The sequence below is a fragment of the Ursus arctos genome, unplaced genomic scaffold, assembly GCF_023065955.2.
Source record: "Ursus arctos isolate Adak ecotype North America unplaced genomic scaffold, UrsArc2.0 scaffold_7, whole genome shotgun sequence".
Taxonomy (NCBI): Eukaryota; Metazoa; Chordata; class Mammalia; order Carnivora; family Ursidae; genus Ursus; species Ursus arctos.
The window spans coordinates 26,537,598-26,565,321 of record NW_026623089.1 but is presented as its reverse complement, the minus strand read 5'-3'; the positions used below and the strand labels follow the sequence as shown (position 1 = coordinate 26,565,321).

Here is a 27,724-nt window from a genome sequence, read left to right as displayed (position 1 = left end):
AAATCCCCCTCACCGTTGGCTGAGGGGTTGTGTCTATGGGCAGAAAGTGACTTCAGAGGTCAGGAATGGGGGACTCCCTGCCACCCCCCCCCACCCGGGGCTCAGAGAAGGGCAGGAAATGCACCCCCCATGATGGATTAGGTGCCTAAGAGCCATGGAGAGCTCATGGCTGAGGAGACCTTCTCCCTTTTCATGGGGCTCGGATTTCACGATTTTGGGAGGGAGGAGGGGTGAAATAATTAGTAATTTGTGATTAAGTCTTTTCATGGATATTTTGTTTCTTTGTTCTGTGATGTCGCCCGGAGCCATTTAAAAAATGACTTAATGACAAAAAAAATAATTGCTCTTTGTAACTAATGACTGTGTCAGAACTTGGAAATCACCAAAGCCTCAGAAAGTAGAAACCGAGACACAGACCAGTTGGGGGTGCGGCTCTCTGAGGAATAGGATCAGCTGTCTAAAGTGGCCAGGGATCTAGTTGTACCTGGGCGGTCCTCTACCCTTCCCTGGAGCCAGCCGGCACCCCATGCCTACCCTCCGCCTGTAGGCTTCAGGCCTAGGTCCCCCTAGGAGCCTCTGCTCCTGGGTCAAGAAGACCAGTCAGAATGCCCGAGGCCAGCCTAGACTGTCCCTGCTGGCCTAACCTTGGAGAAGCTCCCTTCTGCATTGAATCCTCCCTGAGGGAGACTGCCCCTGAGGGGTGGGGGATGAAGGGGGAGGTGATGAAGGGGTAGCTGTGCCCTCTCCCCTTCACTCTCGCAGCCTGGATGGAGCCCCACAGTTGCCCTGGGATTCTGGACTCTCTGGGGTCTTGTCTATTGCTCTGTCTCCACAGCTAGACTGGGCACTGCCTGGGGCAGAGAAAAAGCCTTTCCCTGCTGGTACTCCTGCCCTCCTCCGTGGCGTGAGTGTGTACTGCCCTATAGCTCCCCCTTGGGCTTGGGCCCTGCAGAGCTCCAGGCCCCCGGAGCAGGCATCTGCCAGGGCCTAGGCCTCAGGGTCTCAGCTCTGCCCTGGCTTGCTTCTGCCCCCGCCCCCCACCGCCTCCCGCAGCCTCTGGGGAGTGGGTCGGGAGATGGGGAACTGCTCACGCAGCAGATTTCGCTCCTGTTCCCTTCCCGGCCTCGCTCGGATCTCTCCCAGGGGGAAATGCTGGGGGGGAAAAAACCCGTTCACTTGTGCCTTCTATTTGGTTTTCCTCTGGTTATTGTTTAAAATGCAGAGATTATGAGGTCAAACTCTCCCAGCCAATATTTTTCTAATGAAAAATGTAGTAAGGCACGACTGAGTAATCTAATCTATAAGTTAAGCGTTCCACACAGCAGCGATTTTCACCGACAGAACTTCAATAAATCTTGTTTTGAGAAAAATGATATGAGGCTGATGTTCTATTTTTGTCAATTTGAATGGACTCCCCTGCCCCCCAGTCCCCAGAAACACTGCATTGCACCCAGCCAATCTCCTTCCCTCCCCCAGAGCTGGCTGGATGAAAGGGGGGACAAGACGGATAGGGTGGGAGGCTGGAGTTCTGGTCCCGCCGGGCGTCGGAGTTCTGGGGTCAGAGGCGTTGGTTTCGGCCCACCTGGCTTCTGCGGCTCTCCTCTGGGGAAGGGGGCCGGTGGAGGGGACAGGGGTCCTGAAGGAGCGAGTAGTCAGTGGCCTAGGAGAATATGTCTTCCCTAGCCAGAGGGTCAGGGTTACCCAGGCGAGCCTGTCTCCCCCAGCTCTCCCAAGGCTGAGCGAAGAATGAGCAGCAGGCCGCACACCTTCCCTTAGCCCCCCGTAAGCCACTGATAGATTTGGCAGGAAAGCCCTCACCTCGGGCAGAATTCTTTAGCTTCGTCTTGAAGCGGCGGCTCTCCCTCAGTCTGACTTGTACGGAGTGGACAGAGCAGAATGTGGTGAACAGCTCCCACCGCCACCCAAGGGTGTGTGTGTGTGTGTGTGTGTGTGTGTGTGTGTACCTGTGTGCACCTGCATGGAGGGCTCTGGGAGGCAGTGCTCTCCTGACGGACATGTGGGTCATAAGCCTGTCATGGATGATGGCTTCCAGGGAAAAAATCAAGAAAGATATTTCGAGCCCAGGGAATATGTGGGAGGCCGGGAGAAAGGGTATGGAGGGGCTGTCTGGAGAAACTGGAGAAGCTGTAAGGGCAGCCAGAAAGGATTACGGCCCCTCATCAGACAGAAATCAATTAGGACAGATTTCAAAATGAGGAGCTCCTCCCCACCCCTCCCAATAATCCACGAGGGCGGATGTTCGCAGGCGGGAAGAACGCCAGGACAGACAAGGGTTTCTCTGGGTGGGCACCCAGCACCATTCAGGTTCAGAAGAGCCAGGAGCTCCCTCCATCTGAGATCTGCGGGCACGGGAAGCCAAGACAGAGGGAACTTGACTTCTCAGTGTCCAGGGGAGCCAGGAGAGAGGAAGGACGGCTGGCTCGGGGTTTGCCGACCAGGGGACTGAAGTTCTGACATCAGCAATGGCCGCGGCAGGCCTCAATTTTTTCACCTGTAAATGGGGAAAATAAGTCCAGTCCTACTTGCCAAATAGCAACGTTAGCAGATCAGATGAGAAGGTACGTGTGAACACGCTCTGCTTAGAGCACCGTGCGAAGTGAGCTACGTTTTTGTTTGTTTTCTTACCTAATCTCTACACCCAACGTGGGGCTTGAACTCACAACCCTGACGTCAAAAGTTGCATGTTCTTCTGACTGAGCCAGTCAAGTGCCTCAAAATGAGCTATTGATAGAATTGTTACTGCACGGGGCTTGGGGAGAAGCGCTGGGAACAACTCTGAAAGCCTTGTTGTTCGCTAGGTCAGGTTAAACTGAGTGTTGACGTGTGGCACCTGTCATGGCCTGTCTCTAGAGTCTGGGCTTTGAGATTTCCTCATGGAGCAGAGAGTTTTCATGCTGCCATCAGCTGCCTGTGTGTGCCAAGGATCACCCGTGTGGAGATGGTCCTGGGCAAGGCGTTAGGCTGGTGGGGAGGCACAGTCAGGACAGGGACCTGGGGGGCTGGGAAGAAGGCCCAGGACAAAAGGAATTGCTGGGGGGTGGGCGGTAGCCCCTTGTCTCTGTTGAATCAAGTCCAGGCACCAAGGGCCTGCCCCTTTGTCCCCAGGAGCTCACCATTGCAGGACCGTTCTGTGGCTCCCAGAAGCTTTCCAGGTGAGGAGGGAGTGGAGTTTTTTAAAGGCCGAATGTCAAACATTGACTCCAGGTCCTTTTTTGCCTTCTGACTCTTCATCCACCATTCCCTCCCATTCAGCTTCTCACTGACTGTTCCTGAGAAGAGGCCGCTCAGGCCCAGGGCTGCCTGAACCAAGGAGAAGAGGCGAGGTGGTGCAGGACGGCTGAGGCTGGCCACAGTGGCAAGGAGCTGCCTGAACAGCCACAGAACCCTGGAAACCCGCTTTCCAAGGAGAATGGCGGGTGAGGGAAGACAGGGCACAGACTTCTGCGTGACTAGGGCGGGGGATGAATGGAGAGCAAAGACTCCCCCTCAGTCTCTCTGTGCCTGGGGATGGGGGGAGGGCGGGGTACAGCAGCTGCCAAAAGGAAAGGGATCTGCCCCCAGGATGAGTTTGAGAGTTCCTGTGGCCTGACCCAGCCCTCCTCTTGCCCCTAGGAAGGCCCCAAGCCTCTGGCTGGAAGAGTCACCGATAGTTATAGCTGCATAGACCGTGTACTAGAAACCCTGGAAAACCAGGGGGGGGAAGGGAGAGAGGGGAGCTTGTGGACTTTATGGTAACTTACATCCCCTAAAAATCAGATTTTTCAAAGAATTTTCATCACAAAAAGAACAATTTTGGGGACGTAATGATAAGAAAAAAGTAGGATACAAAGCATTAGGTATAAAGTGATCCCATTTATGAAACAAAAATAAATCTATAAATTAAACAAAAAGACCAGAATAAAGCCAGCAGTATAGAGACAGTGGTGACTTCTGGTGTAAGAATATGTATGATTTAATTTTCTTTATACTTTCCTATAGTTTCCAAATTTCTCCCATCAACGTACATAATTCAGAAATGATGAAAAAGATTAAGAAGATAATTCTGGAGTCAAGCTGACACTCCAAAGGCAGACCCAGACCTTTTGCAGACCCCAAGCCCACTGTCTACTTCCCAGGTCTGTTTTGGTGATCCTGGGTGGGCCCCCTTTATGGCGGCCCATGGGGGAGGGGCGGAGGCTCAGCAGCTGGGAGTCAGCTGTGGCTGAAGGCAATCCCGTGTCCAATGGGAGGCAGGGGGCTCATTTCCGAGCTGGACGGGGGCCAGGTTTTAAGGACCCAGGCTGCCAAGCAGCTACCTGAGTCACCAATGTCAACAGCTCCTCCTCAACCCCAGTCCCTCAAAAAGAGGGTAGAGGCCCCAGAGTCAGCCTCTATCCGAGGGTCTCCAGTCCCTACCCCAGTAACTGCTTCTGGCTTTCAGATACAGGACAGGGGGTGAAAGCAGCCTCATCCCTAGTTCTGAGATTCAGTGAGAACCTGGATTTATGGAGATACGTTCAGGCTTATATTCATCCCTTTCCCTCCTTCTATCCATTCCTGCTCTGGAACTCCCAAGGCCGGGGACTCTGTCAGGACAAGAGTGTGGCTGGTTAGAGCTGGGAGGGGGCCCCACAGGGTCTGGTCAAGGAGTTTTGGACCAAGGAGTCTCAGTTAATCCCAGACTGAGGATTAGTAAAAATATAGCTAAGAAATTCTAGCCCACCCATATGCACCCCAATGTTCATAGCAGCAATGTCCACAATAGCTAAATCGTGGAAGGAGCCGAGATGCCCTTCAACAGATGACTGGATTAAGAAGTTGTGGTCCATATATACAATGGAATATTACTCAGCAATCAGAAAGAACGAGTTCTCAACATTTGCTACAACATGGACGGCACTGGAGGAGATAATGCTTAGTGAAATAAGTCAAGCAGAGAAAGACAACTATCATATGATTTCTCTCATCTATGGAACATAAGAACTAGAATGATCAGTAGGGGAAGAAAGGGATAAAGAAAGGGGGGGTAATCAGAAGGGGGAATGAAACATGAGAGACTATGGACTATGAGAAACAAACTGAGGGCTACAGAGGGGAGGGGGGTGGGGGAATGGGATTGACCGGTGATGGGTAGTAAGGAGGGCATATATTGCATGGTGCACTGGGTGTTATACACAACTAATGAATCATCGAGCCTTACATCGAAAACCGGGGATGTACTGTATGGTGACTAACATAATATAATAAAAAATCATTATTAAAAATAAATAAATAAATAAATAAATAAATAATAATAAAAAAAGAAATTCTAGCCCACCTTCAAGTATTCAATTGTGTTAAAGAAACACACACACACACACACACACACAAGGCTTTTTAGAACATTTATTCATGAGCACGTGTCAAAATTTTATTTCAAACTCACTAGAAGTGAAGAGACAGATAAGAGACCAGTTAAAAGATTACCTCTTGGTAGATGCATTTGGAGGAAAGAATGGGGTTAGAAGTATTGTTGAAATGGACATACAAAGATAGAGTCTGGATAAAACGAATCCCACCCTCACTGACAGTTGGCGAGGTAGATGGGAAACCGGTTTCTGAGAAGAAAAGGCTCTGTCCCCGGCATGTTTGGGATCCTTTTGTCTGACAGTTGGAAACACTGGCTTGGCTCCTGCTTTGGGGCTGGAGGCTCAAGCATGAAGCAATTGATACGGAAATTCTGGGTGCCTGTGCGCCCTCGCCTGTGCCACGCGCCAAGGTGAGAGCAAGACAGTGGGCAGAAGTTGCAGGGAGGCTGAACTGTCTCCGTGCAAGGGAAAATGTCCTAACAAAAGGATCTGTCAAGGAAGTGCCTCCAGAAGTCCCGAGTTCCCTCGTGCTGGAGGGAAGCAAGGCGGCGGAGGAAGCAGGCAGCCTCTCGGCAGAGATACTTAGAGCTGTTTCCCAAGTGCGGAACCTGCACCTCTGGCGGGACGCCAGCTGATTTTCGATGGTGCATTGACCAGACGTTAGATCACACGGAATCCATAGTGCGAAAGTTATTTTCTTGTCCATTTCTTTCCTCCCCCCCCCATTGAATGTTAGGTTCACAGAACTGGATTAATCATATTTCTCAGTTCATGACCTAATGTCATTTTTGTCCTTGCATGACCACTTTATTATATAGTTAGTATTTTTATTAGTTGTTTTAAAATCATATTATAAGCACCCCATGAATTTATCATCCAAAATAAAATCTAAGACCTTGACAATAACTAACAACTAAGCGAATGTTCCCCCATCCCATTCCCAGCCTCTGACCTGAGGCAACTGATGTCCCAAATCCCATATTCATCAACTCTTTGCTTTCCTATTAATATGGTTAATATAGGGGCGCCTGGGTGGCACAGCGGTTGAGCGTCTGCCTTCGGCTCAGGGCGTGATCCCGGCGTGATGGGATCGAGCCCCACATCAGGCTCTTCCGCTGGGAGCCTGCTTCTTCCTCTCCCACTCCCCCTGCTTGTGTTCCCTCTCTCGCTGGCTGTCTCTATCTCTGTCGAATAAATAAATAAAATCTTAAAAAAATAGTTAATATAGTTTAATATAGTTGTACCTTTTTGTACACCTAAAAAGGTATTTTTTAAACTTTAACTTTTTAATTTTATTAAAAAATGGTATCAGGCTGTATGTAAATTTTTGGATGCACTATTTCACATAATATTCTATTGCTGAGTCATCTGTACTGTTGCAGGCCACTTAAATTCCTTTGTTTTGACTGCGGTGTAATAATCCACGGAGTGAGGATATCACAGTCTATTGTAAAGACATCACTTTCCTTACGCCTTGTCTTCACCAGTGTTATTCTCAAGAAGCAAATGTGGAAGCAACCCACGTGTCCATTGGCAGATAAACATAATGTAGTATATACGGTCAGTGGGAATATTATTCAGCCTTTAAAAGGAAGGAAATTCTGGGAGCACCTGGCTGCCTCAGTTGGAAAAGCGTGTGACTCTTGATCTTGGGGTTGGAGGTTCCAGCCCCACATTAAAAAAATAAAAAACTTAAAAAAAAATAAATAAGGGGCACCTGGGTAGCTTGGTCGGTTAGGCATCTGACTCTTGGGTTCGGCTCAGCTCTCAGAGGTGGGGTCTGCTTGAAGATTCTCACCCTCTGCCCGCCACCCCCTCTCCCCTGCTCCACGTGCACTCTCCTCACTCTCTCTAAAATAAATAAATTAATAAATTAATTAATTAATTAATGGAAATTCTGACATATGCTATGACACGGATGAACCTTGAAGGAACTATGCTGAGTAAAAGAAGCCAGGCACAAAAAGACAAACACTGTGTGGTTCCACTTACATGAGGCACCGAGAGTAGCTCACTTCGTAGAGATGGAAAGCGGAAGGGTACTTGAATGGCTGGGGGGGAGGGGAATGGGGAGTTAGTGTTTAATAGGGACAGAGTTTCAGTTCGGGAAGACGACAAGCATTTTGGAGATGGATGACTGTGATGGTTGTGAAACAATGTGAATAGAATTAATGCCACCGAACCGTGCACTTAAAAATGGTTAAAATGGTGACGTTTTATGTTATGAATATTTGACCGCAGTGAAAAGCTATATGCACTTTCATTGATGGGCATTTTGGGTTGTTTGATTCTTCCAGTTTTATCAAAGAGAAAGTCTCAGTTTGGGGCTAGCGTATCTTTAACGCCTCTTTAACGTGTATTTCTCTCCCTTCCCTTCTTGACAAAGAAAGAGGGGGCCACAGCCCAAGAGCTCTCTCAGCAGGCAGGGCTATCCTGCCAGGGCTGACTATCATCGTTTTAAATTTTACTTTTTTTTTTTTTATAATTACTTCCCTTTTTTGGCAAGTGATGGTTGGTTTTATAGTTACTGTAGTGCTATAAAGTTTTTTTAATTAATTAATTTATTTATTTTTAAAGATTTTATTTATTTATTTGACAGAGACAGCCAGCGAGAGAGGGAACACAAGCAGGGGGAGTGGGAGAGGAAGAAGCAGGCTCCCAGCGGAGGAGCCTGATGTGGGGCTCGATCCCAGAACGCCGGGATCACGCCCTGAGCCGAAGGCGACGCTCAATGACTGCACCACCCAGGCGCCCCAAGTTTTTTTTTTTTAATAATAAGTAAAAATAGGAAGTTCTTCTAAAGAAAAATATGAAGTAAACAACATTATAGGTGATGTGTGGATACGGCGCGAGTGGCGAAGCTGGCACGGGTATGCCCCGCTTTTCAAACGTTCGCCTTCTGCCACTTCGTTTAGAAAAGACCTACATGAGTACCTGTTTTCACGAGCTGAAAGAAACCCAGAGGACTTTCACTATCACGAAGAAAGGAGAAATGCAAACATGGCGTTCAGAATTTGTTCTGCCGCAAGAGCCACTATAGAGGCGGGGGCACCTCGTGCGCCACAGCGGCCCCACCGCGCTCCTTCTCGGGGAACTGCACTCAGCACCTCCTGGCATCAAGCCTCCATAGCACGAATTGGGTCTGGGAACATCTGTGCTTTATCCTGATTTATCTTGTGCCCCGTTAGCAAGGTGTGTCCTAAGGTATCAGAAAAGTCGAAGAGAGGTTTTCTTAGGGTCTGGGAATACTCAAAACTTTTCCTGTGTAAATTAATGGCAATGGCTTCTTCTTTTTACACCATTTTGGCTTATGAAAGGTTTCATAGCAACGCTCTCTTTTGGGTAGAAGGGGAAACCCGTGCCTGCGTGCTGAAGCTTGGAAAACATGACTTTGGAGGTTGAACAGACTCTGGTTGAACACGTGACCTCTGCGGCCCTTTCAAGGTTAATGGTACCCGATATTCTGGATGTTTAGAAAGTACAGGGCATGGGAGATCAATAAGGGCTAGAATGGTCAGAGAAGGCTTTGTGTAAGAACTGGGACATGATCTTGGCCTTAAAGGATGAGTAAGATTTAAGTGAAAAAGAGGAAATGAGTTCTCCCAGGCAGAGAGAAGGGCATGAACAAAGACATGAAGGTGAGACTAATCGAGGTGTGTTTATGGGCTGCTGTGTTTGCTTGGTGGAAGCAAATATAGTGATAAAAAGTAAAGAAAATAGATTTGGATGGTAGTGGAGGCTAGATTGTCAAAGCCTGAAGAATGCAGGGAGAGGACTTTAGACTGTGAGGTAATAGGGAGCCATAGAAAATTCTTGAGCAGGTGTGTGACATGATGAAGAGAGCCGGAGCTTAAGCGGGTACCACCTGGGTTTTGGTGAAAGTTTTCTCTTTTTGTTCAGCCTGCCGAGACTGCTGATTAATCCATTCATTCCTCAAATATTTATCCAAGCCCCCCCGCGTACCAGACACTGCCCTGTAGATTCGGTGATGCGCAAAAATGTATTCCTCGTTGTCCAGAGCTCTAATGGGTGAGCCAAACATTAATGAAATAATCACATAAATGCATGTAAAATTATAAGTGTAATAAGTAGTCAAGCAGGTGTTCCTGATGCTATGAGCGCATCTAGCAGCAGGGAAGGCTTAGCTGGTTTAGGAGTCGAGGCAAGGCTGTTCTCAGGCGGTGATGTCTGAGCAGCTATCAGGAGGATGAGAGGATGAGGAGTTAAACAGGTAAAGAGAAAAGCATTTCAGACAGAGCAGGAACACGCCCAAAGTCCCACAGCCTGCAGGAGGAGGTGTGGAGAGCCCCAGGAGCAGAAGGACCGTGAAGAAGGTCACCGTGGCTGAGTCTCAGGGAGGGCAGGGGAATGTGTGAGGAATGAGTTTCGGAGACCAGCTGAGGCCAGACTCTGCCAGAGCCCAGCAGGCTTGAGGAGAGGTTGGGGCCTTTATCCTTGAAGAAGGGGGCGCCATTGACATGATCACATCAGGGTCCTAAAAAAACAGACCAACAAAGAGAAACACCTCCAAACATGCTGGTACTTGTGAGGCCAGGCTGATTGTGAGTGGCTGTCTCTGAGGCTGCCCCAGAACCCTCCAGGCCCCTGGTGATTTCCGGGAAGTTTGTCTCAGGAACGCTGTAGGAGGCTGAGGCAGGCCTGGGGTGGTGGCGGAAGTAGCAAGGGGAGGGGGGATGACTAAGGATCAGACAGAAGAGAAGTCCAGGAGGAGGACCAAAGGGGGCTGGCATGATTGGGAGAGGGGGACATGGCCAGGACCCATGAGTGGGTCCTGCAGGCTGTGGAGGAGAGAGGGTGGACTTTGGAGAAGGCTGGGCAAGGCAGGGAGCTGCGGCAGTGACCAAGTTTGCCCAGAAGAGGGCTCCACCCTGGGAAAATGGCTAAGTCTCAAGACTCCAATGGTTTCTGAGGTCCCCTAGGGAAAAGATAACCAAGGGTCAGGCTTTTGGGGACCCATGCCATGCATGGTTGGAGGAAAGAGAGCCAGAGACAGTGGTTGGGGACAGGCCAGACGGTGATGGTTGAGCAAAGACACCAGGTGAGAAGCGAGAAGGGGACCCGGAAGAACACAGAGCCACAGTGACCAGGATTTATGCGTGGGGCCCGAGAGGCGGCCATAGAAAGTCTGGGTCATCAGCAAGCCTGGGAGGCTGTGGAGGCTTGGGCTTGCCAGTCCTCAGGGGGGCAGACAGAATCTGCGTATTTTGGTTTTGCTTTCTCCTAGATGTGAAAGGGCGTTGGAAGTGGTGGTAGAAGGTAGGTGAAAGCAGGGAGAATGTTGGCCAGAATGATGGAGTAGAAGTCTTCAGCTCCCCCCCCATAATACCCCCCTTTTCTTTCTAAACCTCCCTTGGCTGCAGAAAAATAAGGAAACTGAGGAGAAAATTCTCTCTAAAAGGAGCCGGACGGTGGGGGGGAGGAGAAGAGGAAATCTGAATGAGAACCCTATGATTCTCGTCAATATTTCTAAGAAGATGGGGAGCAAGGTAAGTTTGGAGACCTCAAGTTTCGTGCGCACACACATGCTTGCACACACAGACACACACACACTCAGCCACCCACACTCACTCATGCACACTCACGCACATTCATACTCACACATACCCAACTCACACTCAAGTACAATCCCCTCCTCCCTCAACCCACGCACCCCACACATGGGAGAACCGCAAGCAGCTGTCACAACCATCTCTGATCACTGAGGGGGGGTGTCATGAGCACACACTAGCAGAAGTGAATGGCTCCATGGTGTGCGGTGTAAGTAAAGGATGTGAGTCAGAGAAGTGGCGTGCAGGTGGGCAGGGGTGGGGGATACCCCAAGATGGGATCTGTGATTCTGAGGGGATGAATGTAGTGGTGTGTGCACTCATTCATTTCTTTATTCATTCAGGCATTCACTCAACAAGGTTGCGGGGGCCACCATGTTCCCCAAGCACTGTGTGTGATTAACAGTGAACCACACAGACACTATTCCTGCTCACAATCTAATGGGCTCCAGACAAGACAGGCCTTTGGGACACAGCTGGTAAATTCCAGCTGGTGGGGAGTGCTGTGTGCTATGGGAGCCAGGAAGAAGGGAGGTACCCAGAGAATTTCCAGCGAGTGGGGTCTGTACCTTAGTGAGTGAGTAGAGACGCCGGTCTTAGGTTCATCTCTAGCACGTGAGCTGCATGTCGGCAGATCGGGCTGTGTTTGGGCGGGCATGTGGATTGGGGGTGCTGGGGGTGCTCTATGCGTGTGGATGGGGCTATGTGTGTGCATGGGAAGGAGTGAGGTGTGTATTGTCAGAATTATCAGAGCAAACCAGCTCTTTATTACATGTATAATTTCCCTGGGTCCCATTGGGTCCCTCTGTGCAGGGGGAGCTGGAGTGAAACTAAACCAAACAGGGGATTTATTTTAGCAACTCTGAGGAGCTGTAGCAGAGCTTCGAGTGCTGCTGATGGATGGAGCTGGCAGGCAGGGCAGGGGAGGGGAGGGGTGTCCGTCCCCCCCCCCAATGAAGAGAGAATGTGGGAGTGGGGGGGATGATGAGGAAGGGGACGAGGGGGTCAGCCATCTGGGAGGGTGGGAGACGGGGGTTAGGGGGAGGCAGTATTGACTGGGCTGGGAATGGGGACCCATGCCCGGTGCCCGTCCTCAAGGATGGGGTCTGGGGGCAAACCCAACCACGGGCAGCTCCCTGAAATAACCTGGTGCAAGAGAAGACAGGAGCACAGGGAGCCCAATCCACCCCAGTCCTGCTTGGAGGAGCGGTTCAGGCCTGAGAGCCTGGCTGCACAGCCTCCCCTCGTTTAGGGGTATTTTCTGCATCTTCTAGGTGGAAATCGACACGGAGAATTCATGGATAGAAGTCATCTCGACACTGAGTTCCAGTCTCAGCTTTGCAGGAGGACCGGGGGCAAGTTACTTCTCAGAGCGGTGTAGTAATTGGGGTAATATTTACCTTGTAGGGCTGTGACGATGACCACAGTAATACATAAAAACTCTGGCACCTCGTAAGTGCTCGACAAAGGCCGGCTTTTTATTAAAGGTGTTGGATGTGTCCAGAGAGCAGCAGCATCTACAGGCCAATCAGTGCACACCTCTCCCGCTCTTCGGGTTCAGTCCAGCCCCCTTCCTCCCCGGGCCTCTGAGCCTGTGGGGCAGCCCCTTCTCCCTGCTTGGGGCTGGAGATATGTTTCTAAATAAGACTGTCCATTTCTCTGGCTGCCCCTTCAAGCATGTTTCTATCACTAGTTTCTTTTTTCTTCCCTCTTTGACTTAATTTTTCCCTGCTCAGCCAAGTGATCCATGTTCACTGCAAAAAGTAAGCGTAAAGAAGCAGGAAAAAGAAACCTTTAATCCCACCACCAGAAGCAATTATACGAACTGCTAATGTTTCTCAAAAGCTACTATATTATCAGGCATTACTTTAATTGCTTTGGATGCTTTATTTTATTTCATCCTCCAGATAACTCCGGGAAACTGTCCCCACCATTGTCCCCACTTAACCGGAAGGATCCACGGCACCGAAAGTAACTTGCCCCAGATCATACGGCTAGTAAGTGGTACAGGAAGGATGCAAACTCAGGCCAACTACACCTGCCTTCCAGTCTTTTCATTGTTCTGCTTTCTGAGGACTTTCCAGAGGCTTCCTGTAGCCACTGCTGTCTTAGTTGAGCTAGACCTCAAGCCTTCGCTTTACAAATGTTTACTACTCAGCTTCCCGATCCCTAGCAAAGTGCTGGGCTTTGCTGGAAGGCAGGAGGCGTGTCGAGACAAGCACTGCCAGGCCCAGCTTCCAGCAGCCCCTCAGGACGAGGACCAGAGCCTAGTGCTCTGGGCCCAGTGATGCCGGAACGCAGGGAAAGCAGCAACAGATGCCTCCAGCAGGGCCTGGAGAGGAACCTCTCCTCGAGGACTCCCCCTCCGCTGAGCCGCCTCTAAGGCCCACTTCCCATCACAACACTCTGGCTCCCTCTGGGACATGGCCCGGAGGCCCAGGATCTCACGGCCCTGTGGGTTGCAGAAAACAGCCTCTCTCCCCTCCATCCAGCCAGTCCACTTGCCACCAGATGCATCATTCCAGCACACTCCACTATGTCCCTGGCCCGCTCCGAACCCAAGGTGCCCAGTTAAGTCCAAACTCCTCGGCGGGCATTCAGGGACGGTCTCTCTGATCTAATCCACTGCCTTTGTGGGCTCCTTCTCCTGCGCACCCATCACAGGAACACCCCAACTGGAAAAGGCCGCCTTTTCAACACCCTCTCCTTTACCTATCAGGGCCCCAGCTTTTTCTCAAATCCTGGAATAGATGCCTCTTCCTACAAAAATGCCTCTTCCAGGTTGCCCTCCCAGCTGCAGTGACGGCCAAGTGTACCTCTTCCTTCACATTGTGAGTTCTCATTACTCTCAAGGCCTGGTCTCGGGCTGCCTGCCGGCATCGTGACTCAACGGAAGTATAACATGGTACACAGCCACATGCAGTCATCTTAAGTAAATTTGAGATTTCTTTCTCTCTCTCTCATTCTCACATGCACACACACACACACACACACACCCTCTATCAAGATAGAGCACGTTTCTAGCACCCCAGAGTGATCTTTGTGCCCTTTTCCCCAGCACCCCCTAGTCTAACTTCTATCGTCTTCAGCCTAGATTGATTTTTGCTTGTTTTTGAACCTTAATAAGTAACCATATATACGTTCTTGCATACTTCAGTGTTCCGTCTCTCTTCTTGCTTTGTAGTATTCCATCGTGCGGCTGTACCAACGTTTGCTTAGCCGTCTGATTGTGAATGGACATGTGGCTTGTCCCAGTTTGGGACTATTACAGACTCAGCTGCTGAGCTCTCTTGTACGTGACTTTTGCTGGGCGTAATCTTTCATTTTTCATGGGCATTCACCCAGGAGGAGATTTGCTAAGTTGTAGGAGAACCTTGGCTTTAGTGGCACTTCCAAGCAGTCGTCTAAAGTGATCCTGCCAGCTCACACTCCCGGAAATACACGTGAGCTCTGGTCACTCCAGTCCTGCCGGTCCCTTTAGTCTAGCCATTCTGACAGGTGTTACAGTTGTTTCTTTTAAATTCAAAATAATCATGTTTATCTATTGATCAGATGCGGCACTAGGGACAATTCTAGAAAGTAAGTATTCTATCTCCATTTTACAAGTGAGGCTCTGAGCAGCTTATAAGTTGAACAAGTTGCCATGGACGAGAAGTGGTACACGCGGATTACAAACGCACAGCTGTGACACCAAAGGCCCCGTTCGTCCAAATGCATCAGGCTGCCTCTCTCCCGCGACGGAGCGGAGATCAGGACCCTTATCTTAATCCTCTGGAGTGTTATGTAGTACCAAAGTAAGAGCTTAGTAAAGGGTTATTAAATCAAAGGAAGTGATGTCCACGAAGCAGACATCACAAAGGAGGGAGCTTCTGCATCAGAGAAGCCCCCTCTAGATGCTCTAAATTATAATAACTGAAGAGAGTTAGTTGGAATCTGGCAGGCTGCCCTTGGAATGAGGGAATCTGGTTCCTTGAGAAAGAATGGAAGGAAGGAGTGAAGGAAGGAAGGAGGGAGGGGAGGAGGGAAGGAGGGAAGGAAGGAAGGAAAGAAGGAAGAAAGGAAACAGAAGGTAGGTTATCCTACTACTTTTAATCAACTTGGGCCTCAGTTTCCTTATCTGTAAAATGGAGGTAATAATACTGTCTTGGCTAGTGAGAGACAAGAGGCAGTGCTTTGTCATTTGTTAATTGTCATTTTTTTTAAAGATTTTATTTTATTTTTTTAAGATTATTTATTTATTTATTTATTTATTTGACAGAGATAGAGACAGCCAGCGAGAGAGGGAACACAAGCAGGGGGAGTGGGAGAGGAAGAAGCAGGCTCCCAGCAGAGGAGCCCGATGTGGGGCTCGATCCCATAACGCCGGGATCACGCCCTGAGCCGAAGGCAGACGCTTAACCGCTGTGCCACCCAGGCGCCCCATGTTAATTGTCATTTTTTAAACGGATAGAATTTTTTAACCATAGCCATCATCTATGGAACTTTATAAAATATATGGATCCCAGAGGCTCAACCCTGAAGATAGAGATTGGCTTGTTTCAGGGTGGGACCTCGGCATGTACAATTTTCTTTCGAAGATTTTATGTTTATTTATTTATTTTTAAAGATTTTATTAATTTTTTTGACAGAGAAAGAGAGCACAAGCAGGGGGAGCGGCAGGCAGAGGGAGAGGGAGAACCAGACTCCCCACGAAGCAGGGATCCCGAAGTGGGTCTGGATCCCAGGACTCTGGGATCATGACCCGAGCCAAAGGCAGTCGCTTAACCAACTGAGCCACTCAGGCGCCCCAAGATTTTATTTTTAAGTAATCTCTACACCCAGCGTGGGGCTCAAACTCAACCCTGAGATCAAGAGTCACAGGCTCCGCCAACTGAGCCCCCAGGCGCCCCCTGGGCATGTGTATTTTTTAAAGAGTTTCTAAAGGTGACTGCAAGGCTGAGCTGAGGGTGAGAACTGCTAGGGTAAAGACAGGTATGAGTATCATCACCATTAAAGTATTATCATCATCGTTGTTATGTTTCAGGATGGGCTGGAATGGGGAGACACCTTCCAGAGACGTCTTCTGCAAAGCATGGAGACCCACTGCGAATGCTTAGCTAAGGGCCACTGCCAGTATCTTTATGCCCTGTCCATCCTTGGCCTGGAGCCTCAGAGGCAGGTTGGTGAGTGGGCAAGTGCTTGTGCTCTGTGTGTGTGTGTGTGTGTGTGTGTGTGTGTGAGAGAGAGAGAGAGAGAGAGAGAGAGAGAGAGAGACTATGTGCCTGGAAAGGTGGTGAGAAGAAAAGAAATCGTGCATATTAAGAGGAAGGCACTGGGGCAGGAAGAAAGAGCAGTCTAATTCCTGGGCTTAGACCTCTGGATGTTTATCCTCAAGAAACAAACAAAAGTGAACCCAGACTTGGCTCCTGGAGTAGCAGAGCTGTCTGTTACCCTGGTTTGGCCACAGCTAGGATCTGAGTCCATAGCAGCAGCCCTGCTTGCCCTGACCGCTGAGCTGGGGAGACCCTATGATCCAGCCTGAGAATCCAGCAGTCTACCCTCTTCTTTCTGTTAGCCCCCCTCATATCCGGGGCGACCCAGGATACTATCCATCCCTGAGTGGTCCGAGAGGGGACAGAGCAGGGCAAAGACCACCTCATGTCCCTCCTGCCCCACTGGCTTGCTCTCCGCCCAAGGCCAGGACGCCAAGTTCTGGGTCTCTTCCACTACCTAGACTCAAGAGGGAGGCCCTGGGGACCCTCTGGGTTAAGCTAGTGCCCCTGCATGTCCTGGGCTGGGAGGGAGGAGAGGTCCTGCTAGGGCTCAGGAAAGGATGTGGGAGAGAAAGAGGAAATAAAATAGAGGGCGGGATTAATGGAGTGGCTTCGGGAGCTAATAGTGCATTTACCAACATCTCCTCCTCTGACTCCCATCCAGGGGGAACCTGGCCACAGCCCCGACGCAGACTGGCCAGCTCCCAGTCCACCTCTTTGGGATCCCGGGGCTGCCAAGAGGCAGGAAGCCTCTCAGGGGAGGGAGAAAACCCCTCTTTTCTTACACCCCAACCTCTGGAGATGAAACCCCAGATCTCAGCCCCTCCTGTGAAGAGCAGAACCTTCCCCAGAGCTACCCAGCTTTGAAGTGGCTGGTGGGAGGTGCATCATTGGATGGCGTTTGGGGGGACTCCCCCCCCAGCCATGGGGCCACAGCCCTGGCCATCTTCAACAGTTTCTTTCAGCCTGTCTGCATCCCTTGCCCTCCTTTCTCCCAGGCCTCCTTCCTAGAAGCTGACCTGGAGCTGGATTTCCAAATAAACAGTAACTAATTGGATTAGAAGCTGATAATATTGTTGACCTTTCTTAATGTCTGCTGGCTGTCTTTCCACCACACTGAGGCTTAATTGTATGGGGTGGGGGGGAGGGTGGGGGACTTCCAGGGGTGAAGTGTGACCCCTGTTAACCTCAGATAAAATGGGCTCAGCGTCTTCCCAACTGCCTGTCATCCCCCATGGAGCAGGAACACACACATGCTCCCACTGTCATCAAATAATTACACAGATGACACACACATGCATAGGCATGCATGCCGAGATGCACATACACCCAGAGGCACATGCGCGTCCTCACCCAAGCCACATATGGCACACACGTGACTTTGAGCACAGATCATGTATGTACACAAGTGACACTAGATGCTACGCACGCAGCATGACATAGAGGATGGACAAGTGTATGCACATACACAGAGCTACACACTTGCAAAATGCAAGCGCCAAAATACACATAGACAAACGTAATTACATACAGGACTCAAATGCTTAACAGGTGTACTCATGAATGCACACAGGTACATACGTGCACATGAAGACATGCACATACACACACGTATGATGCCCACGTAACCGAGCATGCGCGATACATTGCACATCCATACACATGCATACCATGCGCATACCTTTGCACACCGGGGGACATGAGAGCCCCTGGCCCCCCAACATCGGCAGTCCGGCCCACCCCACACCCCGGCTCTTTTATGATCTCTGCTGCTTCCACTTTCTATTTGTTCCCAGGTTCTCTGGCTGTATTTCTGTGATCCAGAGTTTTGGGTGTCTCGGAACTCTGGCTTGGGCTCTCTGAGTGTCTCCATCCCTCAGTATCTCTGGGGCCCTGTCTCTGCGTGGATCTCTCTCATCCCGGGATGCTGAAGTTGAAAAGGCTTGGCAGGTAGGGTGGTAGGGAGGGCATGAAAAGAGAGGAGATACGAAGGGGAGGGTGGAGGGGCAGAGAGGATGGAGAGGAGGGTCGGGGGAGAGGACCCGGAAAGAGGGGGCGGCGAGGGAAGGGGAGCGAGGGGCGGGGGAGGGGCGCCTGCCTGCGCACAGCAGATGTTGCCGCTCCTCGGATGGAGCTGTTAATGTAAGTGGAGTTTCTGCAATGGTAATTAGGAGGGCCCTCATTACCCTGGCGGAGCCGGCTGAGAGCCGATAAAGCCGAGGGGGAGAGGGGCCGACATCAGGGTAATGGGGGAGCAGGGCCATTGAGGAGCTGGAGCCGAGCCGGGACCGCTCCGCGCGCAGCTGGAGCCCGGCGAGAGGGCCGGGGGAGGGGGGCGCGGCCCGGGCCTGCAGCCCACGGAGGAGCCGGGTGAGAGCGGCGAGGGGTGCGGAGCCGCTGGGGCGGCGCGGGGGCTTCGTCCGTTCGCGCGGGAGAGGCTGCCCCGAAGGACGAAGGACGAGGTGCGAAGGCTGCCTCTGACGATCTGCAAGAGGACAGCGTTGAGGCGGCTTCTGGTCGGCATGCCCCTCCGTGCGGCCCAGGAGGGGACATCCACAGAGGCCTCTGCGCCTCCATTCAGAGAGCCCCGGTGGCTGGACAGAGGTGGGGATGGAAGGTGGGGATATGGAAAGAGCACCCTTCTCCTCTAGTGTCCCCCCTCTCCTGCCCCTGTACCTGGGGATCTAGGACACTCATCCAGAGTGACCAAGCCATGGACTCTAGAATAGAACAACAGCTAGCAGGAAAGTTAATGTCCAGATAGAAGGCTCCAGAATGTCAGGTCACAGACTCTGGAGGAGACCAACATTCAGGGAATGGAAGTAAAACAACATTCAGGGAAAAGCCCCAGCGCCCCCTCCTCCCCTCACAGGTTGTCTTTCCCTGCATCCCTCCCTCCCTTCTCTCCTCCCCTGCACCACCACCCTGAACCCTAGGGGAGGGCCCCAAAGCAATGAAGAAGCTGGAAGCCGAGTCCACGGGACTCTGAGCACCTGGCTTCCCTTCAGTGTCTGCAGGAAGGGAAAAGGAGGCAGAGAGGACCGCGATGGCCAAAGACACCTGCAGCTCTGCTCCCCAGGCAGGAAACCAGAAGCCATCTCCAGAATGGGGGTCCAGGGTGGGGAGCCCACTTTGCTATTTACCCTCCTCACCCCCCTGGATATTCCAGGATGAGCCCCCAGTGCTTTACAGAGTAAAGAGCCAGCAAGCCCAGCCTTCTCAGCTGACTGAGAGCCATCTCTATAGGACATAGCAAGTCTCCTTCTCCTCCTGCTGCCCCTGCCCCTGGCCGGATGACCCTGGGAAGACTTCCAGGAAGCAAGGAAATCTGCTGCCAGGGCAGGGAGAGGGGAATTGTGAGGACCTCTGCAACCTGTCTCTCCATCGGAGGGCCCATCATACCCTCTTTGAATAGGGTCTATACACAGCCCCCGCCCCCCACCTGCAGCTGCTTTCAGAAGCCCAAGGTCATTGACTCCTGATAGTCCGGTTTGCCAACTTCCAAGAACCACAGAAGCCCCTCCCTTATGGAAAGGATGGAACCGAGAGAGGGGCTTCTTTTCCTTCAGGCTTTGAGGAGGGTAAGGGAAGTCCTGCCGATGCTGACCCCAGAGGGAACCACATCTCCCAGATGACCGCAGACCTGTGTCTGGGAACAGCTCGGGCTGGGGGGGCGGGGATCCCAGATGCCCCTCCCCTCTTTAGCTGCGGTGGCAGAGCAGGGGTTAACGGGGAGAGGCTGCGAGGCTGGAGCAGGCGGTGGCTCCCGCCTCCTCCTCCCGCCCCCCCCCCCCCGAGTTGCTGACTCTTCCTTTTTGTTCGGGCTGACAGCGAGCACCTGGTGTGCTCGCGCTACAATATTGTTCCTGCCTCCCTCCCCCCAGGCCCCAGGCTCCCCTCTCTCCCCTCCCCATCCGCCGGCAGCCTTTCCCTCTGCCTCCTCTTCCCCTAGCCCCCTCCTGCCTGTGGCCTCCTAAGTGCCCCCCCACCCCCACCCCACAAGCACCGACCCTGCGGTGTCAATAAACACAACATATGCTGCCGTTAATGCGAGAGTCCTGCCCTCTCCTCCGTTCATCCCCTCAGCCCGCCCGCCCGCTGCGGTGGGTAGGGGGCCACGGAAAGAAAGGTCAAGTGGGAAACATTAACGACCCTTTTTTTTTTTTAATCAGCTCAGCCCCCACCCCCACCTCCAGCCTTGAGAGAGGGAAGGGAATTGGAAGGGCATGGATGGGATAAGGGTGGGTGTGTCGGAGACCCACGTTCTCCGCTCGTCCACGGAGCCTTCCCAATGGAAACAGGTGAGCTCCGTCATCCAACCCATACACGTCTTCAGCTCCAGAGGGGACAAGAGCGAGGGCCTATTGGCCCTCCTATGACAGCCGCTTGGCTGACATGTTTCTCCCCCACACCCCCCAGCCCCGGGGTAGAGGTGGTCATGTGGGTCCCATTCTTTTGCAAGGCCAGCAATCATCTCAGCTCCTGGGGACTTTGTGTCTAACCACCTGGACTATAAAAGACAAACCAGAGGCTTCTCCAAGTGGGGCTGGGCTTCAGAAAGCCCTTCTGAAAGGAGCCAAATACCTCAGATGGCTAAGGGAGTGGCCTGGCCTCAGTCTGCTCAACTAAATCACCAGTTCCAAGACAGCAGGGAATAATAAAGATAAAAATAATATAATAACAACAGCTAACATGTATTGAAGGCTTATTTATGTACCAGGCATTGTGCTAAGCACTTTACAGGCTTTATCTAATTTGTTCCCCGTAAGACCCCTATGGGGAAGTTACAACTGATATCCCCATTTTACAGCTGAGGAAAACAGGCTTAATAAGAATAGCTGGCATGCATTGAGTGCTCACTGCCTCCCAGGCCCTATGCTGAGTTCTCTACATACAATGGCAATGACCCTGTAAGATTAGCACCACCATTAGCGCTATTTTACAGAAGAGGAAACTGAGGCTCAGAGAGGTTCAGTAGCTTGCTCAAAGTCACACAGCCAGTGAGCAGAACTTGGCCAGGAATTCAGGTCTGTCTGACAGCAAAGCTTTTGATTTTAATCCCTATGCTTTCCTGACTCCTTTCTCTGTTATTCTCCTTCTCCAGTAGCCCCACGGCACACCCCTCCCCCCAAAACCTAGCCCCATGTTGTTGGACAGGTAGTAGGGCAAGGGGGAAAGGAAAGCCAGAGAGAGTGGCCAGAGCATGAGACAGAGTTGGACTCACATTCTCTGCCCCACTCTTTGCTTTTTCCTCTGTCACTCCTTGCTGTTTTCGGCCAGTGTGCTCCCCGCCCCCCCAACCCCCACGCCCAGCCCCATTCTGAGGGTTCATTGTGGGCAGGCAAAACGCCCCTTTAGGCTCCCAGAGCACAAAGACGTTGTGCTTGGCTCTGCAGCTCCTCACTTCTGAGACTCCAGTTGCTTTATTGATATTAACTTAACAGCCCCCCTCCACATCCCCACCCGCCCTGGCCCAGGCTGACGGGCAGAAATCTGCTGCCTGGGCACCACCCTGACCTCTCTTTTCCTCTTTCATTATCTGCTCTGGGCGCCAGGGAGCCAACACCAAAATTAAAACAATAACTAAGCCCGAAGTGGACCCAGCAGCCCCCACTCCCACCCCAAGGGAGGGAAAAAAGCCACAAAAACACCTGGAGAGGAGAATAATCAATGGGAGGGGAGGGGGTGACCCACTCCCATGCCAGGGCCCCCTTAACCCTTTATCCCCTGCACAATACCAGGACTCCCCCATTCCATCCCTCGCACCCCAAATCCTATAATGAGCAGCAGCTTTTGGCAGCTGCTCAGCCATTTGGTGCTCTGGGATTTGAACAAACAAACCTGGGACAGTGAAGTCCCCCACAGCCCATAGTCAGGGGTGAAGACCCACGGAGGACGCCAGTGCCGTCGCAGCGGGAAGTTCCTTCTCGGCAAATTCCTGGAGAACCGACCGATCACTTGATGATCTGTGCTGAGCGCTTTACGAAATGCCTTATTCGATCCTCACGAGCCCACGAAGTAGGTATTCTTGGTGTTTGCATTTTTCAGAGGAGGAAACTGAGGCGAAACAAGCTAAAGGACTTCATGTCAGCTAGTAAGCGGCAGAATTGTGCTTCAGCTCCCCCCGCACTGTTTTCACGGCCTACAGCTAACCATCTTGCTGAACTGTCAGCACCCATCTCTCCTGGTGTTACTGGTGTCTGATGAAACGAGGAGGCCCGGTTCAAGGATCTTCTGGCCCTCAGTCTCCCAAGCTATAGAATGGGCCTGCTGTGCCCTCTCCTGTCAGCTCAGAACAGTCTGACAAGAAGAGATGGGCAGAAGCAGAGCCCAGTTCTAGCCCTGCTGAGGCCAGCAGAGGGGGCTGCTGTCGCTGAGGTCAAGCGGTGGGAGAGGGAAGGAAGCTGGGTGGTGGGCCTAGTCTGGAAAAGCAATGGTGTTGATTATCCTGTGGCAGTCAGCAGGTCTCCCCGCGCGGCCCCTCTGAACAGCTATGGGCAAGCAGCTCCAGAAGGGGGTGCCCTTCTAGGGGAAAGGGCAGAGTTAGTACCACCGAACTGCCCTAAGCCTGCTGGACTCTGCACAGAGGACCTCTCTCCCCAGCCTCCCCTTCTACCCTATGCCTCCTCAGCCCCACCTCAGAAGAGTGGATCTCAGCTACTCCATTGGCCTCACAGCCGGATTCCCGTGTTCTGAGCAGGCCCTGTCCCTGTTCCTACCCCAACCCACTCTCCAGCCTCTCAGAGTCTTCTAATCACCGCATTAGCTTGTCCCTTTTTACGCTAATTCTGCTGACACAAGAGTGGGACTTTTCCAAAGGCACTGTACTAGAAAACGGGAGGAAAGACTAGAAAAGCCAACACTTAGATTCCTGAGTTCAGGCCTTGTTCTAAGGGCTTTGCCTAGGATTTGCACAACAATCCTAAGAGGCAAGCACCCCTATTCTACAGACAGACGGAGGAGAGAACCTGAGAACTCAGAAGCTGAAGCTGGTAAATGGCACAGCTCGGATCTGAATCTAGGCAGTCTGCCCTTATACAACACTGCTCTTTCCAGAATGAAAGGAAGGAAGGAAGGAACGAAGGGAGGGAGGGAGGGAGAAAGGGAGGAAGGAAGGAAGCAAGGAAGCAGGGAAATTAAAGTCTTCAAATTCTTTCAAATTCTTTATTCTCCGTTGGACTATAGGCTCCCTAAGGGTATTCTTACCCGTTATTTCATTCCTATAGGGTAAGGCAGAGTGGGACAGCCATAAATGTGCACCAAAGGAATTCTAAGATACCTAAAAGCCACAGAGGACTGTCTGTCACACCCCACGGGGACAGACAACATGACACTAGCCCTTGCCTCCACCTTGGCTGGCTAGAGTGCTAGTTCCAGCCTTGCTGACCCCTGGCCCAAGGTAAGTGCAGCTGACATGAAAGCCAGACTTGATGAGGTCCTCAGGCTTTTCCACAACTCTTCCCATCTTCTCATTGGTCTCCCTGGACCCTGTAGTTACTGACTGGGCCTTGGATTCTCAGCTGGCCCAAATAGCCCCCCAAAGTCCTGCCACCACCTCCCTCCAAAGACCAGTCAACCTTCAAGTGGGCCCCTCACGACCCTGCCCTTTTAGGTGCCGGCTTCCCCAGCTCAGTTCTCTGCTCTGTTTTTTTTTTTTTAATGTTTTTTTATTATATTATGTTAGTCACCATACAGTACATCCCCGGTTTCCGATGTAAGGCTCGATGATGCATTAGTTGCGTATAACACCCAGTGCACCATGCAATACGTGCCCTCCTTACTACCCACCACCAGTCCATCCCATTCCCCCACTCCCCTCCCCTCTGAGGTCCTCAGTTTGTTTCTCAGAGTCCATAGTCTCTCATGCTTCATTCCCCCTTCTGATTACCCCCCCTTTCTTTATCCCTTTCTTCTCCTACCGATCTTCCTAGTTCTCATGTTCCATAAATGAGAGAAACCATATGATAATTGTCTTTCTCTGCTTGACTTATTTCACTTATCTGCTCTGCCTGTTAACTGGAAGCTTATCTGCGGTTAGGGCTGGCCCTGCCTTTCAGAAGCTCCACTCCCTCACCTCGCAGCCTGAGGACAGATGCTCCAGACCCAGGAGACCCTTGGCTGCACACCTGCCCTCTGCCCACAGCTGACCAAAGACGTTCCTTGGCCACCCTTCCCACATAAGCCCTCTATTGCTCTGTTCCTGACATGAGAGTTTCCTCCAAATCCCCACACTGCCTCCCGTGACCCACTTAGAATCCTAACTCTCCAGACTTAAAATAGAAAACACTCAACACAAGCTTTTACACTTCCCGCTACCAGCTCCCCGCTGAATAAAGGTTGCAGTCTTTAGCAAAAACAAAATAACCACCTACTACTACTAAAAGTTGCCCACCAATTCAGAGTGGGTGGCTGGCTCTTCATTCGCTCAGCTTTTCCCCACCCACTTCCCCACCCGTCCCCAGGCGCCCCCAGGCTGTATAAGAGCGCGTGGGTCTCCTGGTGTTGGCCATGGATGTGGCAGTTGGCTGTGAACAGTGTGGACTGTGTGTTTTCCCTTCCTTGGGAAAAACTCCAAAGTGACTGTTTTTGCCCTGGGCTCATCTGGAATCTGGGGCATCGATCCGGGCCCATTGATAGCTGATTGTTTTCACACGTGACTCTGTGGCATTCCTCTAATCTCCATCCTTCTGCTCAGTTTGCATGACAAGAAGCAGCCTCAGTGGGGAGAGGTCGCTCACCTCTGACCAGGATATAATTGGAAAAAGAAGGTCATTGCTGCCTTTGCTTCTGGGGCAGATCAGCTTCGTTCCATTTGTGTCATGAGCTCTCGCCGGCACACACTTTCAGTGACATGGAGACAATGGCCGTGCCCAACAATGGAGCCCACAGAGATGTGCTCAACACGGCACAAACACACCATGGGGACCCACACTCGCTCTCACCAGGACAGGCGTGTACGACAACATGCACACAATAGGTGCTCTCAATAAACACTGAGAACACCAAAGACACACAGGACAACGCGTGTGACATCTATATTCCGAGGACACACAAAGAGATGCACCAAACAACGCTTACCCGAAGGCGCAGGTCCCCAGTGACATATGCTTAGCGAGACACGCACAGACGTCTCCACGAGGGCAAACAGCCCAGGCTAGGCTACCACACCCAACATAAAAAATGTTCAGTAGTAATACCTTTCTCCAGCCTGCGCCCATGTAGCAATATGCCAGAATTGCCTGGGGTGCTTTACAAAATGCATATTTCCAGGAACCCCTGCCAGCCCCTACACACTTCTTACAATATGAGTACACGTGGGCAGTCAGTTTATGTTGAAAATCTCTCTCAAGTAATTCTGATATGCTCTCGGGTTGAGAACCATTGAACTGACACCACCAATCTCCCCTTTACTTGGTGGCAGAATTTGCTGGCAGGGGTGATGGACTGTATTTTATTTTCTCATTCAGTTTGGGAAAGGTCAGGCAGGAGCTGAGAAAAGGATCTGTGTGCAAGAGATTAGGGGGTCAGACAATGGCCAGGAACCGAAAGAGTTAAAATCGGGCATTGATCCCCCAGGCGACCTTGGCTGGCCTCCTTAGGCCGTTAGCGCCCCGCAGCACACGGAGAAGGACCCCTCGCGCTGGGACTGTCCCGGAGACTCGCCTGCGCCCCGCCGCCAGGATGCGATGACCCAAATCTCACACCGTCTCCGAAGCCGCGTCTGACGCAGCCCCAGGCCCGGTGATCCAGTCCCTGGGGGCACTTTCCCGTCCAGGGTCCCAGGGTGCCATGCTCAACACTATGAAAGCCTGAAGGTTGCCTCTATTGGGGGCGGGAGCAGGGGGCGAGATGCCCTACCCCCACCCCTATCACGCGAGGAGGTCTCGGGAGAGGGCAGAGGACACCGCGCAGGGACCCGGTATCAGAGACGATAGGTCACTTGAGTCCCAGCTTGGAGGCGCATAGATCCGCCGGGACAGCACGGGGTCGCGCCGCCCCCTGGCGGCTCAATAGCAGAGTTGAGGCCACAGGGGCGGGCGGCTGCGGGGTCTGGTTGCTCTGGGACAGGTTCCTCCTTCCCAGCGTTGGGGAGTGGAGGGGAAGGGAAGGGTGTTGAAGAGAGGCCCCCCGAAGACTGCCCCGTCTTTTCCTTTCCGCTCTCCCTCTGTCCCTTTCTCCTTTTTGTCTCTATTTCTCCTCCCCGCATCTCTCCCACTTTTTCTGCCCGCCCCTCTCCCCTGTCCTCACTCCCTCTCCTACCCCCCCTTCCCTTCTCTCGTCCTCAGCCCACCCCCTCCGGCCCCCGCGGGGCAGCGCCTCGGTGCGCCCGCTTGGCAGTTAGCCCATTAGATCTCGTACTATTGATCCGCTTCTGAGCCGAAGCTGACAGCCCCCCCCTTCCCGGTCTCCCCATGTCCCCATTCCCGGCGGTCCCCCTCCCCACCATCTCCAGGCAGTCCTGGCCTGCGCCTCCCCCACCCCCCACGCGGGCCGCGCCGAAGTCTCGCCCTCACGAAGGACAAGAACAAATGTAATTAAAGCGACTGGCGAGGGGGGTGCGCCCCTACCAGCACCGGCGCGAGCCTGGGTCCCAGCGGCCCGCCCTCTGCCGCCACCTCCCTCCCCCCCCCCGCCCCCGCGCTCCCCCCCCCCCCGCCCCGGAGCGGGAGCATTTGGGTTGAGCTGCGCCTGTCCTATAAATCCACATATAATTCTCGCCTTTCCTGTTCAGCTAAGGAAAATAAACGTGTAAGGCTGTTTCTGGGAGCCCAGCTCAGGGACCGCTCTAAATTCTGCTCTTATTGAGTCCGGGCTGGAAATCATTCAGCTCGGCGGCGCGCCACCCTCCCCCCAGCCGCCCGCGCCCGCGCCCGCCGCGCACACGCACGCGCGCACACGCGAGGCAGGAGCCGGGTATATAAATATCTCCAGCTCTCCCCATAGCCGGGCAGATTTATTCCGCTGCCAAGCCTGCAGAAAATTGACTTGTTCATGGAGGCGGCTATTGACACATCACCGGGGGGAGGGTTAGGGGAGAAAGCAGTGGAGCCGGCGCCCCTCCATTATACGTTAATGTAATCAGCAGTGTGCGAAATGACTGCGCGGAAAATAGCATCACTGACATTTATATTAGAGGATATTGATGGCAGGAGCTGTGACCGCATCACTCTGCCTCCCGTTTCCACGGATTGACACAGGAGCCTCTTGTTGGCTCCATCCACGCTCGCCTCCCCTCCCCCTCTCCCCTCCCGCCCTCTCTCCCTCTCTCCACCCACTCTGTGTTTCCAGCTCTCCCCCTCTGCTCGCCTCACCCCCACCCTCCCTATTTACTCTTCCAGTCACTCGTTTTCTAAAAAATTCCTGAGCACCTGCTGGGTGCCAGGACAAGGGTCTCTCCTGCCTGCTTCTGTCTAGGTTTCTCCCACCTTGCCCTTGCCCTCTGGCTCCCTCCTCCCTAGCTCTGGCTCCCCCCTCCCCTTTCCTTGGCTGGGTGGCTGGACCGCTGCTGTCACAGCAGATAGATAATTGAAAAATGGGCCTCACCTTTGCAGCCAGC

At 52.3% G+C, this 27,724-nt stretch overlaps 1 protein-coding gene across 1 annotated transcript in view; it reads left to right on the top strand.

Moving 5' to 3' along the window:
* LOC123000747 (uncharacterized) overlaps positions 1-17,235 on the top strand; it is a 44,059-nt gene extending 26,824 nt beyond the window's left edge. The window contains exons 2-7 of the mRNA XM_057308731.1: positions 10,730-10,855; positions 12,190-12,270; positions 12,823-12,912; positions 14,100-14,207; positions 15,939-16,073; positions 16,832-17,235. Of these exons, the coding sequence (XP_057164714.1) occupies positions 10,730-10,855; positions 12,190-12,270; positions 12,823-12,912; positions 14,100-14,207; positions 15,939-16,073; positions 16,832-16,972 (681 nt within the window). The 3' untranslated portion in view covers positions 16,973-17,235. The remainder of the gene's footprint in view (positions 1-10,729; positions 10,856-12,189; positions 12,271-12,822; positions 12,913-14,099; positions 14,208-15,938; positions 16,074-16,831) is intronic.
* The last annotated feature ends 10,489 nt before the right edge of the window (positions 17,236-27,724 follow it).